At 41.4% G+C, this 16,289-nt stretch overlaps 1 protein-coding gene across 2 annotated transcripts in view; it reads left to right on the top strand.

Annotated features, from left to right (window-relative positions):
- The first annotated feature begins 473 nt into the window (after positions 1 to 473).
- Positions 474 to 16,289, top strand: part of slit1b (slit homolog 1b (Drosophila)) — an 88,919-nt gene continuing 73,103 nt past the window's right edge. The window contains exons 1-2 of one of the 2 annotated variants that reach the window (XM_074688516.1): positions 474 to 582; positions 780 to 1,374. In XM_074688516.1, coding sequence (XP_074544617.1) covers positions 1,175 to 1,374 — 200 coding nt within the window. In that variant the 5' untranslated portion in view covers positions 474 to 582; positions 780 to 1,174. The remainder of the gene's footprint in view (positions 583 to 779; positions 1,375 to 16,289) is intronic. The other variant, XM_074688524.1, reaches the window with a different exon arrangement.

Here is a 16,289-nt window from a genome sequence, read left to right on the forward strand (position 1 = left end):
ATATGGCAACCACAAAAGCCGAAGCCGGCGTTTCAGCGGAGATTAAAAAACTCAGCCGGGCTGCATTTGAATTTCAGAGCTTTGCCAGTGAATCCATAATAGACTCCTGAGTAAGCTCTCTGGCAGCTTATGGCATCCCAGTTATGCCAGTCCGCCTCCCCTTCTTAACCAAACCAAGTTCCTGCAGCCCCGGTGTGCTGTCGGCACTGATCCGGGGAGAAATAATATTATCATTTTTCACACACAGCAGAACTCACGCTGCTTTTTTTTTTTCTTTTTATTCCACATTTCTTCACAAATCCTCCTCCGGCCTCACATTTCTTTAACCGAAGCTCCCCGGTCGGATGCTTCAGCGCGATCACGATTTCCTCTCCCCCCTCTTTCTGGTTCTTTCTCATCGTGTCCATGCAGCCTCGGGCTCTTTCCTCCCCCCCTTCAGGGAGGAGAGGAGAGGAGAGGAGGAGAGGAGAGGAGGAGAGGAGAGGAGGGCGCATGTAGGCGAGGAAGATAGAGGGGGAAGAGGAGGAAAAGGCTGCCGTCACTTGAGGTGATGGCTCCCGCTTCTCCTGTCACTGAATAGATGTGAGTTCACTCCGGGTGCTGCTGCTGTGTGTGTGTGTACCGGTGTGTGTGTGTGTGTGTGTACATGTGTGTAAGTGGAGGGGGTGTGGGAGGAGTCTCTGTGCTGTTATTTGTAAAGGCTTTTGATGGATGATTGCTCCGTGTGTGTGTGTGTGTGTGTGTGTGTGTGTGTGTGTGTGTGTGTGTGTGTGAGATAGAGGGTGTGAGGGAGTCCCCCCCTTTCTTTTTTTTTTTCTAGTGCCTCTCTGTTCAGCGCACAATGACTCAATGAAAAGTGGAGGGGAGAGGCAAACACACTGTACGGCTGCAGGAGAGAAGGAGACACACACACACTCAGGAGAGTAGAAGAAGAGGAGCCAAGTGGAGGGAGCTCTGAAGCCAGGGACAAGAAGAAGAAGAAGAAGAAGAAGAAGAAGAGGAGGATACTTGTCTTTCTCCCTCCTCTCTCTCAAAGCTCACTTTGGGATCCAGTGGCAGCAGATCAGCGTGGAGTAAACTTCACCTGGCTCTGCTCCTGAACCGGTCTCTCGGCGCTCAGATAACCTCAGCAGCAGCGAGGCACAGAGAGGTGACAGGATCTGGTCTCTGCAGGATGGAAAGCAGGGATGGAGCCGGGTCAGGGGGCTGCAGGGTGGCGGGTCTGCTGCAGCTGGCGTGGGTCATCCTGGTGCTGGGACCAGGAGGAGCGGAGGCATGCCCGTCTCCCTGCAGCTGCCTGGGGAGCACGGTGGACTGTCACGGCCTGGGGATCCACTCCGTGCCCAGAAACATCCCCCGAGGAACCGAGAGGCTGTGAGTAATCCTGCATTCACCACATTTGTATTCAGACGCTCCTGTACTTTGGGGGACTGGGGGAGCAGGCGTGCATGGATGAGGGGAATCCTTCAGAGTGACGGCATAAAGCTCCTCCACGCCACGCTTAAAGGAGCACCGAGCTTTCTGAATCTGGGTTTCTCCAGTGCAGCATCAATCAGATCGAATATGTGTGTCAAACTTGAGAGGAGGCTTGTGTGTGTCTTCGTGACTCACCCGCAGAGCAGTTATTTCATGCTCAAGTATCTGTGTGAGTGTGTGTGTGCCCACGCTGCTGTGTGTGTGTGTGTGTGTGTGTGATTCCAGATTTGTTGCAGTATTTCCTCCCCTCCTGCTGTAAAACGCTCTGTTAGCTGACCACTTCCCTCCGTATCAAGTTTCAGCTCAGCCACAACAATTGCTCAAGTTTCAGAAAAGTAACACCGTAATCTTCAGCTCCACCATCCTAACTTTCAGGGTTTGAAATCCAGAAACTGCTGCAGCACTGATCCACGTCTCACAAAAACCGTCATCCTGTCACCGACTCTCAGACGTACAGTATATAATATTAACACATCCACCAGCTCTTGTTTCCAACTCGCTCCGTCGGTTTTTGGTCTGGTTGGTGGTTTTCCATGTTTCCTCTCGGGCTGCCAAAGAAGCCGCATGAACAAATTACATTTTCCAAACAAAAAAACAGCTGATCGCTTCAGTTCCCCCTGAAAAAGCCTGATGTAACGATGCTGCATGGCTTCATGGTCTGAGGTTTGAGACTCTGAAGTCTTATCAAGTGTTTTTGTCTTATTTTGAGTAAAAAATGTCTTTCCAGACTTAATGTGAGCCACATTCACCTGACTGGTCCAGAAGAATATCTTATTTCAAGCAATTCAAAGACTAAAATGAGGTCTGAATTGGCGACAACAATTAAAAAAATCTGCTAATGCAGAAAGTGCTCGTCAAGATTAGAGAAATCTCTTAATGCAAGAAAACACAAAAATGTTTGATCAAATTTCAGTTTTTTTGCAGTGTAGGGTTGTAGTAAGGGTCAGGGTTATATAGAGGGACAAAAACCTTTTCCCCATGGCTGGTGGGGCAGGAGACCATCCCTCAGGGTCTCCCAGTCCATCTCTGTTGATTTGGCCAAGAGACGACCACCTCCCTTCCATTGAAAGGTTTAACTCAATGAATCAGAGAAATAAATGTTTTTAATAGTATAAATAAAGTAATAAAAACTCAAATCTCAAAAAAAATAAAAAATAAAAAAAATAATGAAATAAAAGTAATATTTTTTGGGGGATAAACAATAAAGTATTTAAAATCAAATATCTAAAAAAATAATAATATCAGTGTGATTAAGGTAATAAATGTTTTATAACGATTTGTAAGACATCCCCCCCCCCAAAAAAATAAAATAAAATAAAATAAAATAAAAATAAAATAAAATAAAGTTATACAATTTTTGTAGTGAGTAATAAAGTAATCAAAATCAAATCTTCCTAAAAAAATAATGAAATTAAAGTAATAAATGTTTTTGAAATGATTAATAAAGTAATCAAATAAATATTTAAAAAAAAAATGAAATTCAAATAATAAATGTTTTTATAATGATTAATAAATTAATTAAAATAGATTCTAATTTTTTAATGAAAAAAGTAATAATATTTTTAGAATGATCAAAAAAGTAATCAAAATCAAATATCTAAAAAAAAGTAATTCAGTGTAATGAAAGTTAAATATGTTTTTATAATAATTCAAAAAGTAATCAAAATCATCCCCCCAAAAAATAATAGTAATAATAATGAAATTAAAGTTATAAATGTTTTCAGAATGTATAATAAGTCATCAAAAAGAAAAAAAAATTAAGTAAAGTAATAAATGAATAAATGTTTTTATTATGATTAATAAAGTTACAAAAAAAAAAATTATGAAATTATAATAATAAATGTTTTCAGAATGTAAAATAAGTTACCAAAATCAAATTAAAAAAAACAATGAAATTAAAATAATGAAAGATTTTGTAATGATTAATTAAGTTATCAAATGAATATTAAAAAACCCAATGAAATTTAAGTTATAAATGTTTTGATTATGATTAATAAAGTAATCAAAATACCCCCCCCCCCCCATTTTTTTTAAATAAATAAAAAACAAACAATGAAATTAAAGTATAAAATGTTTTAATAATGATCAATAAAATCATCAAAATCTAACCTCTTAAAAAAAAATAACAGTACAAGAGCGCAATAATTTAAAAAAAAAAAAAGATTCTGATTTCCTAGTGCAGTCGTTGATTTTTTATACATTTCATAATTTAAGTTTTATTTCCCTTCTTATTTTTCAAAGAAGCAGTAACCCTTGTTATTCTTAATCCGGTTTATGAGTTAAACGGCATGTTTCAAATAACTTAAGCTCTTATTTATCCCCTGTGTTTGGGGTCACATACAGAGAATAATCACCACACTGAAAACAGACATGGCTCTGTAGTGGGAGTCACCGTATTTCAATATTCAGTGAATCTGTGGACATCTCTGTATGTACAGAGCTCTTCTTCTGCTCCTTTGTCAAGCGATAGACGAGGAAAAAGAAATGAAAAGGAGGGAAAGAGATTTGAGGTGAGGGATTGGAAATGTAAAATTCACAGTGTGGTTTAACTTTGGATCACAGAAAAAAGTTCTGGTTCAGGGATCTTAAAGACGCTGAGTCCGATGCGCCCAGGCTTCAGGAGTTTAGACAGGATGGTGTAACAAACAAAAACAAGCTGAAATACGAGCCCAGAATCACAGGTTATGATTTTTCTCCTGGTTTCATAAAAACGTAAACACCTCCTATGATCCGTCCCTGTTTGAGACCCGTGTTCTGCGTTCGTACAGTTTGTTCTGTGTATGTTCTGCTGGTCTGTACGTGGCCCGCGGTGCAGCGGGAACATGTATCGACTTGTAGATTGAAAGTGTTTATTTCAGGTTCTGGAGAAGCTGTGTGTGAATAATTGATGATTGTCAGGGGTGCCAGCAGAGATACATTATCCCTGCTGCTCTCCGGTTCACTGTAGCGTGGAAGATGCTTTTCCCCCTCCGAGCCTGATAGCTTTATGATCAGGGACGAGGTCTCGGGCCCCCACGGTCAAAGAGAAATGGGCCGGAAAAAACGGAGAGCCTGCAGACCCACTTGCTCGTTTGTCTTTGATATCGCTGAGATGGTAAATGCTCCAGGATGAAGGGGATCTAACAACTGAGGGGGCGGGGGAGGGGAACAGGACTGGAGGATCTGTGGACTCACCTGCAGAGTCTTTCAGTGGAGAAAAGTAAAACTCACGTCGTATTTTTGAAACCTGACCAGAAGGAGCTCGTTTGACAAATGTTCCTGTTGTCAGTCAGCATCCTCTTTGTTCAACTTCTCGTCTCATGAAGAGAAGCCAAGGCAGAAATGGTTAAGACTGCAGTTCCTTATGTGTCCACTTGAGGCTTGCTGTAAAATGAGCACCCATTATTCAAAGCCAATCCGTTCACAGCCTGGTGCAAAGATCGATTCTGGTCTGAGGAGCTTGTTTCTCTCCTTGTATGCACCTTACGGGGTTTCTCTTCCTCACCATCTCAACAACCCTCCCGGTCCGGACTGAACATTTCAGTCCAGCCTCCTTCAAGACCACAATCTGGTCGCGCTTACCCTACGATGCCAAACTCGACAATCATTAGGAGTAATCAAATAAACTCAGGGACATCACAAGCTATGCCCTTTAAGAGAAACTATCCAAAATTTGAAGTTTCTAGGACAAACGCTAAGCAAACAAAATAGAGATATCCTTTGGGGAAAACTTTCTGGCTCACCCTGTAATCTCCTAAATTTAGTGTCCTAGGGGCCGTTCACACAACAACAGTTTTAGGGTGAAATGCTAAAGTTTTGTTGCGTTTCAGCCTCGCGTTTACACAGAAACAGTGTTTCAGCCAAGCTAAAACACAAACTTCTGAAAACGGCCTCCAGAGTGGAGTTTTTCCAAAACACTGCCGACACTGTTGCCGTGTAAACAGTAAGCAGGCGTTTTCAGTTGAAACGCTGACGTCACGCTCCGCTTCGTACGATGCATATAACTGTTCTTCTGCTCTTAGCATTCACCAACACACCAGATGATCAGCTCAACTCTACTTCAGTGGAGATCTACCAAAAGCTGCTTCTGGACAAGACAGTTGTAGCACCACCTACAGGCCTGGCATGCTCACTACAGTGTTTCTGTGTAAACTCAGATTTCATTCACCGTTACTGATTAGATTCATCTTGTCTTCTGAGAATCTTGACTCTTCTAGTGTTCTTTTTAAAGACAAAAAAGGTATTTTTTTTTACCTTGACATGTTTCAACGTGCAACCTGCCGTCTTTCTCAGAAGCTGTCATCCAAACAGCTGTGTGGTGTCTATTTGTCAGCTGTTTCCGGTAGTAGCTGGCGGGACAGATTGATCACGTGGTCTGTCCCGCCAACTACGCCCCCTGTTGCCTGACGGCCTCTGGAGAAGTGTGTCCCAGGTGTGCAAGAGCTGGAAGGCTCCTTCATCCCTGTTGATGGTGTCCTTTCCCCGTTTTCTGATTTCTATTGATTCTTTTATCCATCTTTTGTATTTGTTACTTTCTGACCCGATTATTGTAGATTTGTCCCAGTCCATTATGTGATTTTCACGTTTGCAGTGGTCTGATATAGCCGATTTTAAGTTTTCCTGATTTGACAAGGAAAAGGCAAATCAGAAAACGGGGAAAGGACACCATCAACAGGGATGAAGGAGCCTTCCAGCTCTCGCACACCTGAGACACACTTCTCCAGAGGCTGTCAGGCAACAGGGGGCGTAGTTGGCGGGACAGACCACGTGATCAATCTGTCTCGCCAGCTACTACCAGAAACAGCTGACAAAAAGACACCACACAGCTGTCTGGATGACAGCTTCTGAAGAAGACGGCAGGTTGCACGTCGAAACATGTCAAGGTAAAAAAAATACCTTTTTTGTCTTTAAAAAGAACACTAGAAGAGCTTCTTTCACTGTGTTTTAGCGTTTTCAGATGAAACATTGTCGTGTAAACGGTGCCTTCAGGTTTTTCTGTTTGTTTTTGGATTGCCCAGTTAGCGTATTCCCACAGCAGGGGGTCCCCGGTCTCTGGCGTTGCCATTTCGGGGTTGCAGGCTGAAACGTTTGGGAATTGGGTGGGATTCTTTGCTTAGTGCCTCGTCTTTATTTGGGTTATTGTTGGGGCTTGTTGAGCCATTAATCAGAGAGGAGAGGTCAGTGGATAAAGCAGGAAACAAGGCGAGAGTGGGGAGTGGGAAAGAGGGCGCAGGCTGGATCCCAACCCAGGCCACCCGCTCACAGGCCAACTTCCTAGACCCTGAGGTCATCTGCACCCAGAGTGCCTTGTCTTTTTTTTCTCAAACGTCTACATCCATCGACTGGCTTCATAACTCAGAATCTAACTGGTCACGTCTTAGAGAGTTTGCTCATGTTTCATCTCGGTGTTTGGGCAAAGAGTTAAGATAGTTCGGGTTAGCTGGTACACTTCAAAACTGAAATATACTCAAGTGTTTTGGTCTTTTTTTTTTTTTAGCAGAATTGTCTTATTATGCTCAAGATAAGCCAGAAAAATTACCCTGAATTGCTTTATAAGCATAAAAAAATCTATCGTTGGGGCAAGAAGAATGTGCTTGTTCAGTTTCTTGAATTAAAATGTTAAAAACTCAAGGAACTTGACAAGTAAAAATTTTCTACCCCAATGATAGATTTTCTAAAATGGTTAAGGCATCATTTTTCTGTTTTGATATCTTGAAATACTATTTTTTTCTGGACTTGTCAGTTGAATGTAGCTCAGAATGAGTCTAAAAGACATTTTAAAACAATGAAACTTAAAACACTTACTTAGATTTCAGTTTTTGCAGTTCAAGTTTGTCGCTGCGACTAAGACTAATGATTCTGTCCAAATACCACGGCTCGTATTTATGAAAGAAAGCAAAGGCAGCCTAGGAGCATACTTTATTGCAAAAGTAGGCCTGTATACTGCAAAAACCAACATCTGAAAAGCAGAAAATGTCTCTTAAGATATTAAGAGACAAAAATAAGGCCTGAATTGCTCGTCAGAGTACAAAACAAAAATCTGCCAAAGGAGCAAAAAAAGCCTTGCTGAAGCACTTCAAGTGTCATTTTTGTCTTGAAATGAGACATTTTTCTGGACTTTTCAGGTAAATGTGGCTTTTGTTATGTCTACTAAGACAGTTTATGAAAATAGGACACAGGCACTTGGTTAGGTCTCAGTTTTTGCGGTGTAGGTACCTCTCTGCTTCTGTGTTGGGTTTCAGATTAGTTTAAAGCAAGGGTCTTCAACCTGCGGCTCTTTGACTCCGTTGCAGTGGCTCCTTGTAGCTTTAAAAAAATATTATCGAAATAAAGAATTTTTTAAATTTCTTTATTTGATCGAATTCAAATATTATTTCACTTTTTTTATTTTTTGAAAATGTAATAAATTTCGTTAATTTTTTTTTTTGCAATTTTTTTTAATTTGTTTTTTAATTTTCAATTTTATTAAAATTTCTATTTTTATTTTTGCAACTTTTAAAAATTCAGAAAATACTTCTTTCAACATATATATTAAATTTTTGGAAATTTTGAAGATTTCAAAAGCTTTTGAATTTTTTTTAATTTTGTTTTTTATATATATTTGCATATTTATTTTTGATTCAAAAACTCTTGAATATTTGCAAAATCAAAAAGTTTTTTGTAATATTAATAATGAATAATTCAAAACAATATTAGTTTAGATAACCATTCACTAGATTTGAACTATGTATACACTTTCATGGACTTAGTTTTTATTGTGGAGATAAAGTCGATTTTGTGGCTCCTGAACGACTTTATTCCAGGTGAGCTGAGGAAAAATGGCTCCTAACAACGTAAAGGTTGCAGACCCCTGGTTTAAAGTTAATATGGTGAATGAAATCCTCAGGATATATTTTGTGAGAACCGATCCTTTAAAAAAAGCTCAGACGTTTCCAGACTGACCGCTGTGAACTCAGCCGGCGTTACCTTTTGACCCTGGACCGTTTCCTGCAGCAGCAGCAGCAGCAGGCGTCCTGCAGACTCAGACGGAGCAGAGAGAGAACTCATTAAACAGCTATTTGTTAGAGGGCTTGTCGCCCAATTAGCATGTAAAGTGATCTGTGTGTGTGTGTGTGTGTGTGTGTGTGTGTGTGTCAGCTGGACAGCTAGCCACTGGGGGAGAGCGAATCAGTGTGTGTGTTTGAGAGAGAGACGGAGTGTGTGTACAGTATTCCCCTGGAGACAGGCGGTAGGTAATGAGAGGGTCATTTATCAAGGTGACTCCAGCAGTCAGTCCAAACACCCCCCCCTCCTCCTCCGCTGCTGGATAGTCATGGCAACGCTGAGAAATGGATGTCCCTCTGGGCGGGTGGTGATGAGCGGTTATCTGAGCTGAGGAGGGGGAAAGTGTGTGAAAGTGGAGGAGGATGGCTGAATGTGCCACAACTATTTATCAGAGACAGAAAGTGGAGGTTTGGCCGCAGCTATTTTCAGCACCACGCCATCCTTCAGGGGGAAATCCAGACTTAGGAAAGGGACCATTTCTAGTCATCCAGACTCCAATTTTACTGATTCTGATTCTTTTTCTGGATTTTGGAGGGACAAAAACAAGAAATATTCCAAAAACAAACATTTGCCTGCTCTGTAAAAGAATTCTCTGTAACATAATGATAAAATACTGCCAACAGAAATGGCCTGTAATTTTCTATTTTACACTGCGTGTGCTGTTATTTTATTTTACAGTATAATACTGTATATTGGATTACAGTTGTGAAATAACGGTTAAACACTGGCAACCCCGCTGCCAGTATGTAAAGTTATTTTGGAGCCAAGTAATTTTTGTTGTGACAGCGTTTTATAACCGTGAGTGAGGAGGGGACACAGTGGATACCAGACCCCGCTGTACATTCATATGTTGCACAGGGGAAAAGGCTTCTGTGCTCCAATTGAGCTGCTGTCCCAGTAGTGGTGTATTAAAGCACATAAAAAAATCCAAACTCAGTTAAATTTTTTAACACTTCATTTTAAAATTGGCCAACACACTGTAAAAAAACGTATGGTCCATGCCATGTAGAGCGCAGACAGCTGGTCTGTGCCATGTTAAGCAGACAGCCAGTTCATCACAAGTAGAGCATAGACAACCAGTCTGTGCCATGTAGAGTGCAGACAGCTGGTCTGTGCCATGTAAAGCAGACAGCCAGTTCATTACAAGGAGAGCATAGACAACCAGTCTGTGCCATGTAGAGCGCAGACAGCTGGTCTGTTCTATTGTGCGCAGACAGCGGGTCTGCACCTTGTGCGGTACAGAAAGTGGGTTTGCGCCATGTAGAAGACAGACAGCTGGCCCATGCAATGTAGAGCACAGACAGCTGGTCCGTGCCATGTGAAGCACAAACAGCGGGTTTGTGCCATGTGGAGCAGACAGCCAGTTCGTTAGAAGTAGAGCATAGACAACCAGTCTGTGCCATGTGGAGCACAGACTGCTGGTCCATGCAATGTAGAGCACAGATAGATGGTCTGTGCCATGAAATGCGCAGACAGCCAGTCCGTGTCATGTAGCGCACAGACAGCCAGTCAGTGCAATGTGTAGCATGGTCTGTGCCATGTTGTGCACAGACAAACGGTTTGTGCCATGTAGAGCAAAGACAGCCAGTCAGTTCAATGTGTAGCATAGACAGTGAGTCTGTGCCAATGGGCACAGACAAATAGTTTGTGGCATGTGGAGCACAGACAGCTGATTTGTGTCATGTCAGGCCGTGCCCCATGAAACATCTCAATGTACATCAGGGTGTTATATCTGCTGTGTTCCCTCCTCATTCACGGTTACAATAAGCCGTCCCAACAAAAACTACTTGGCTGTAAAATAACAATAAAATACTGGCAGCAGAGGTTGCCTGTATTTTTTACAGTGCTGTATTTAAACATAACAGGATGTTACTTTTGAAATTCCTGGTAAAGTTACAGTAATTTGTTACAGTGCAGCCTTCTTTGTTGGGACATCGAGGCTTGCTGCATTGGATTTTCACTGTCTTTGTTAAACATTATTTGGATGGATCAAGGAAAACTACAAATAAATGCCTATTTGATGTGTGTTAGTTTTTCCCAGCCTTGAGTCCGCCCCCCTGACCCTGGAAGAACTCTGTGAACTCTGTCAGTGAGCGCGCTCAGAGAGGAAATATGAGATGGCTCAGGTTGAAGTCTGCAGCTCACTCTAATGTTTTATCTTTAAGTATCTGAAGTAGAAGGAGAGACTGACTGAGTGTGTGTGTATGTGTGTGTATGTGAGTGTGTGTGTGTGTGTGCCATCAGTGCAGACTTCCTGGATACCCACAACGCAAACATAAACAAACAGAACCAGCGAGACTACCCAGAGCAGTCGGTGGCAGAGCTAATTGAAAAAACACACTCTCGGCCCGTGTGTGTGTGTGTGTGTGTGTGTGTGTGTGTGTTTATTTCTGTTCCTGGATGCATCGTTATAGAAATTGGGCATGATTCATTGAGAAAAATATTCATCTAGCTTTGCAGGGCAGCACGATCCAAAGTCTGTGTGTGCCAGTGAGTGTTGCTGCCAGTGAGGCGTCTAATTGAGTGTGAGGAGGACACAGTCAGACGCAGTCAGACGCAGACAGCGGGGAGTTGAGGTGCCACATGCAGGCTTGGACGGCAATCAAACACACAGGAAACTTGTTTCAGACACTCGTGAGGATGCTGCTTCACTGATTCACTGAGCGGTGGCCACCTGTGAGCCTCTTCCTCAGGTCAGGTCAGGGTCAAAACAGCCTCACCTCGCTGGGACGTGGATTTCTCGAGACCTCTGAAGGTGTGCTGGGGTTTCAAATGCCGAGGCTTTAGCAGGAACTTCTTGGACATCTTGAATTCCCAGGTCCCCAGATCATCTTCTTCCATCGCTCTGTGGGTCGAATAGACGCAACTCCTCGGGTGTTTTGGAGCTTGAGCACCCACGGACAGTGCCAACCCAGGATCCGCACTTTTCTATTGCGTGTAAACTTTGTTTTGTGATCCTATCTGTCTCTAAAGCTCCACAATGAGCAGTAAGAGCAGAATTAATTGATGATCACTCACAGAAACTGTTGCAAATGCTGATAAGTGGCAGATTGGCGAGTATTGATTTACAGCATTAAATTTAGAGCTGCGGAAAGCTCTGTTCTTGAGGGACTAAAGCAAGGGTCTTCAACCTGTGGCTCTGGAGCCTCATGTGGCCCTTTGACTCTTTTGCAGTGGCTCCTTGTAGCTTTAAGAAAATATTATTAAAATAAAGAATTGTTATTTTCTTATAGAAAGTATTGATAATTACAACATTCACACTAAATAAATAAATGCATTCTTGAAATAAATATGCATCCCCTCTTGCAATAAAGATTTACATTTTTTAGATTTTTGCAATTTTTTGGACACTTTTTCCGAAAGAAAATACTTTTTTTTTTTTTAAAGATTTTGCAAATTTCTTACATTTTTCCAAATTGCAAAAAAATTTGAATACCTGCAAATTTCGAAAATTGTCTAATTTCCATTTTTTTTATTCTAACAAATTTTTAAAATTATGTTTTTTTATTTTATTTGCTGTTTTTGACATTTTTGCGAATTGTTAAAATCTCATTTTTTTGCAAAGTTTTTTTACTTTATTTTTTTTTTTTAAATGCAAATTTTTGAAATTTCAAAATGATAGATAATTTTTGCAAATTATTGAAATTTGATCAATTTTCTGAATTTATGACATTAAAATTTTTCTTTTTTTTTGATATTAGAAAGTTTATTTGAAAAAAAAAAAACCCAAACACTAAGACATCACTTGTACTTTTTTAAAAACACAAAAAAAAATCCTTCCCATTCAGATAATTATCCACTAGATTTGTATACATAGAATTTTATACACTTTTTTGTCTTTATTGTGAGAAAAAAGTAGATTTTGTGGCTCTTAGAGGGCCTAAATCCAGATGATCTGAGGTAAAATGGCTCCTATAAAAGTAAAGGTTGCAGACCCCTGGTCTTAAGTAGAGTGCGTTATTAAGATTTCCAGACTCTGGGGAGTCAGATTACAGATTTGTTACAGCCTATACTGTACTCTTTCTGTCTACTAGAGCTTTGATTGATTCACATTAATGAATAAATAAATAAATAAATAAAAATCTTGTTGGCGTCATGTGTAAAATCCAAGAGATCACAGAGCATTTATTCCAGCTGCTGTAGCATTTGTGTGCGATAGATAGATAGATAGATAGATAGATAGATAGATAGATAGATAGATAGATAGATAGATAGATAGATAGATAGATAGATAGATAGATAGATAGATAGATAGATAGATACTTATTTATCCACAAGGGAAATTCAAGGCATCCAGTAGAGGTTACAAGACAACGTATCGCTAGGTGGGTGTCAACCTTGAAAGCAACTGGTCTGAATGTTTCCTGATCTGCTCAATTGATGTAAATACCAAATGATCCTGTTATTGATCAAAGGTCTGGATCCAGATCTGGGCTGCAGTCCACCAGTGAGTGACCCCTGTGGTAGAGTAAGGAAAGATCATCCCACTCACATAACGGTGGAGTAACAGAAGAACGATCCTTTCTCTCTGGATTCAAATTAAAACACTATGGACCCAAGACAAGGACTGTATTGCACTTTTACGATAGTCCTTGAATGTACCTGCAGTGACAGGTGCATGCTGTCAAACTGAAATAAGAAGGATTAAAATATTTCTACTACAAAAAACCGATATAAGAAACAATGGGTAGGACCAGGCCTCGAGTCAACTGGTTTGAGGTTTTTACAAGTGTAGGAACTCCTCAGTCTAGAGACTCCAGCTCAGTCTGATGGTCTGTCTGCATACCAGACTGGACACCCAACAGCGTGGAGATGGATCTGAAGCAGAACACTCTCTGAAACACCAAGTCTATGTCTAACATCGTCTATCCAGCGGTTGGAACGTAGTTGAACTCCGATCTTGTTTCATAATCTCTCCCCTCCTCCTCCTCCCCACTCACCTTGTGTCTCAGTTTCATTCCCAGTGACTGCCACATCAGCCCCCCCCCCTTGGTACCTTCCCCACATCTATCTCTAATTATCATCTCACCATTTCCCTGCAGGCCCTCGGCGAGAAAACGTCGCTAATGAAGTGTCATTACCTGTTCGGCGTCTGTGCATTGTCTCTTACAGCCGTCATATCTACATCTCCAGAGAGGAGGATGTGATAAAAGGAGTGTGGAGTCGTTAGGAAGGGGGAAGGTGCTGAGTGCTTGGAGCCACTTTAGTTCATTAACTAAACATCTGGGAGGATAGCGGTCAGGAACAGGTCCCGGTCCAAATGAACTCCTCCAGAGAGCGTTGGAAAGAGAAACCTCAGAGTCTGTAACATCTTGTTCTGATTGCTCCGTTCCCACATGACCAAACAAAGAGGGAAACCAGCACGGGGCTGCAAAGACTCGCTTTGTGTAGGTATTAGAGCGGGTTTCCTTGGCGTTTGTTTGGGCCAGTTACCGTGGTTTCTCTACACGTCTGTCCTTCATTTAGTTTGTCGGACTCTGTGAGAAAGAATTCCACTTAATGCTGCTTTCACTAAATATTGACACAGAGATCTGGGCGGTGAGATCAGGGTCATGCATCATTGTGGTTTGTTGTAACTGAAAATAAACCGTACGAGGGTTTTAATGTGATGTATGACAGACAAACTCTCAGAAACTTCCATTTCTACCAAACAAACTGCAGCACCTGCTGTACTGATTGTGAGTTTAAAACCTCGTGCAGCTCAGGGCGAAAAACAGAACGAGAAGAAGGGAACCTTAGCCACCTGACATGGATAAGAGTCTCAGACAACTGTGGCAAGAATCTGCACTGTTTATCTGGGATAATGACTCCATTTCCCATGAGCACCAAGGGGCACTGATCCGCACATTTTGACTCCCGAGATATTCTTGTGATTTTTTTTTGTGATTTGCCAACTGGAAGGGCACTTTAGCACACAATTGACTCTGCAGAAGGCATTTTAACACACATTTTGGCTTAATTAAGGGCATTTAGCCAACATTGTGGCTCCCAAAAGGGAACTCTAGCACACATTTTTCTTCCTAAAAAGTCGTTAAGGAAATGTATAGGCTCTCGAGGTGGGCTTGCGTTTTTTAATAGTGGTTTAGTGGTTTGACGACTCGAAGGGCACTGAAGCACATATTTTGGCTTCCTTAAGGGTATTACTCTTACATTGTTGCCTACTAAAGGGAACTCTGGCACACATTTTGACTCCTAAAAAGTCTTTTGGGAAATATATTTGCTCTAAAGGTGGGCTTGCATTTTTTAAAAGTGGTTCAATAGTTTGCCAACTGGATGGGCACTTAAGCACACTTTTCGGCTTCAAAGAGAGCATTGTTGCGCACGTTTTGGCTCCCAAGGTGTGCTTGCGTTTTTCAATAGTGGTTCAGTGGTTTGCCAACTGGGAGAGCCCTTTAGCACACATTTTGTCTGAAGAAAGCACTTCAGGACACATTTTGGCTTAATAAAGGGCATTGAGCCAAAATTTTGGCCTTCATGAGGGAACTCTTGCACACATTTTTGCTCCAAAGAGGGCACTTAAGCACACATTTTGGTTTTCAAAAGGCCAATTTCATGCTCATTTTGGTCTCAAGAGGGCATTTGAGAGCATGTTTTGGCTTTAAAGGTGGGCTTGCATTTTTCAATGGTGGTTTGGTACTTTGCCAGATGGGAGGGCACTTGAGCACACAATTTGGCTTACAAAATGTGACTCTGGCGCACATTTTTGCTCCCAAAGAGGGCACTTAAGCACTCATTGTGTCTCCTAAAAGGGAAGTTCAGCACGCATTTTGCCTCCTAAAAAGTCATTTAGAAAAAGTGTTTTGGCTCCCAAGGTGTGCTTGCATTTTTCAACAGTGGTTTAGTGGTTTGCCAACCTGAAGGGCACTTAAACACACATTTTGGCTTCCCCTAAGGGAATTAAGCTTAAATTGTTGCCCACTAAAGGAAACTCTGGCACACATTTGTGCTCCAAAGAGGGCACTTAGGCACACATTTTGACTCAGAAGAAATCACTTGAGTGCACATAGTGGCTCCTTAAAGGGAACTCTGGCACATATTTTGCCTCCTAAAAAGTAATTTGGGAAATGTATCTGCTCCCAAGGTCACAAGGCGGGCTTGTATTTTTTTGATAGTGGTTTGCCACCTGGAGGGGTACTAAAGCACACCTTTCGAGCAAGCAAGAGAGCATTGTTGTGCACATTTTGGCTCCCCAGAGGGCTAATAAAGCATGTATTGGTTCCTTAGGTGTGCTTTTTTTTTTTTTTTTTTAATAGTGATTCAGTACTTTGCCGACTGGGAGAGCACTTAAGCACACAACTTGGCTTACAATGTGACTCTGGCACAGATTTTGACCCCAAAGAAGGCACCTAAGCGCACATTATGGCTCCTAAAAGGGAACTTCAGCGTACATTTTGGCTTCTCAAAAGCCATTCATGAAATGTGTTGGCTTTCAAGGTAGGCTTCCATTTTTTAATAGTTGTTTAGTGATTTTCCAACTTGAAGGGCACTTCAGGACACATTTTTGCTCCAAAGAGGGCACTTAGGCACATATTTTGGCATTCTGACATCATTTTGGTCTCAAGGGCATTTAAGGGCATGTTTCACTTCAAAGGTTGGTTTGCATTTTTCAATGGTGCTTTAGTACTTTGCCAACTTTAAGGGCACTTTAGCACACAATTTGGCTTACAAAATGTGACTCTGGTAAACATTTTGGCTCCCAAAAAAAGGCACTTGTGTGCACATAGTGGCTCCTCAAAAGTCATTTAGGAAACATATTGGCTCTCAAGGTAGGCTTTTGGCATTTTGAAACA

This window comes from Halichoeres trimaculatus, unplaced genomic scaffold (assembly GCF_033239565.1).
Source record: "Halichoeres trimaculatus isolate MK-OKI-2021-1 unplaced genomic scaffold, fHalTri1.1 fHalTri1_scaffold_2, whole genome shotgun sequence".
NCBI classification, from domain to species: Eukaryota; Metazoa; Chordata; class Actinopteri; order Labriformes; family Labridae; genus Halichoeres; species Halichoeres trimaculatus.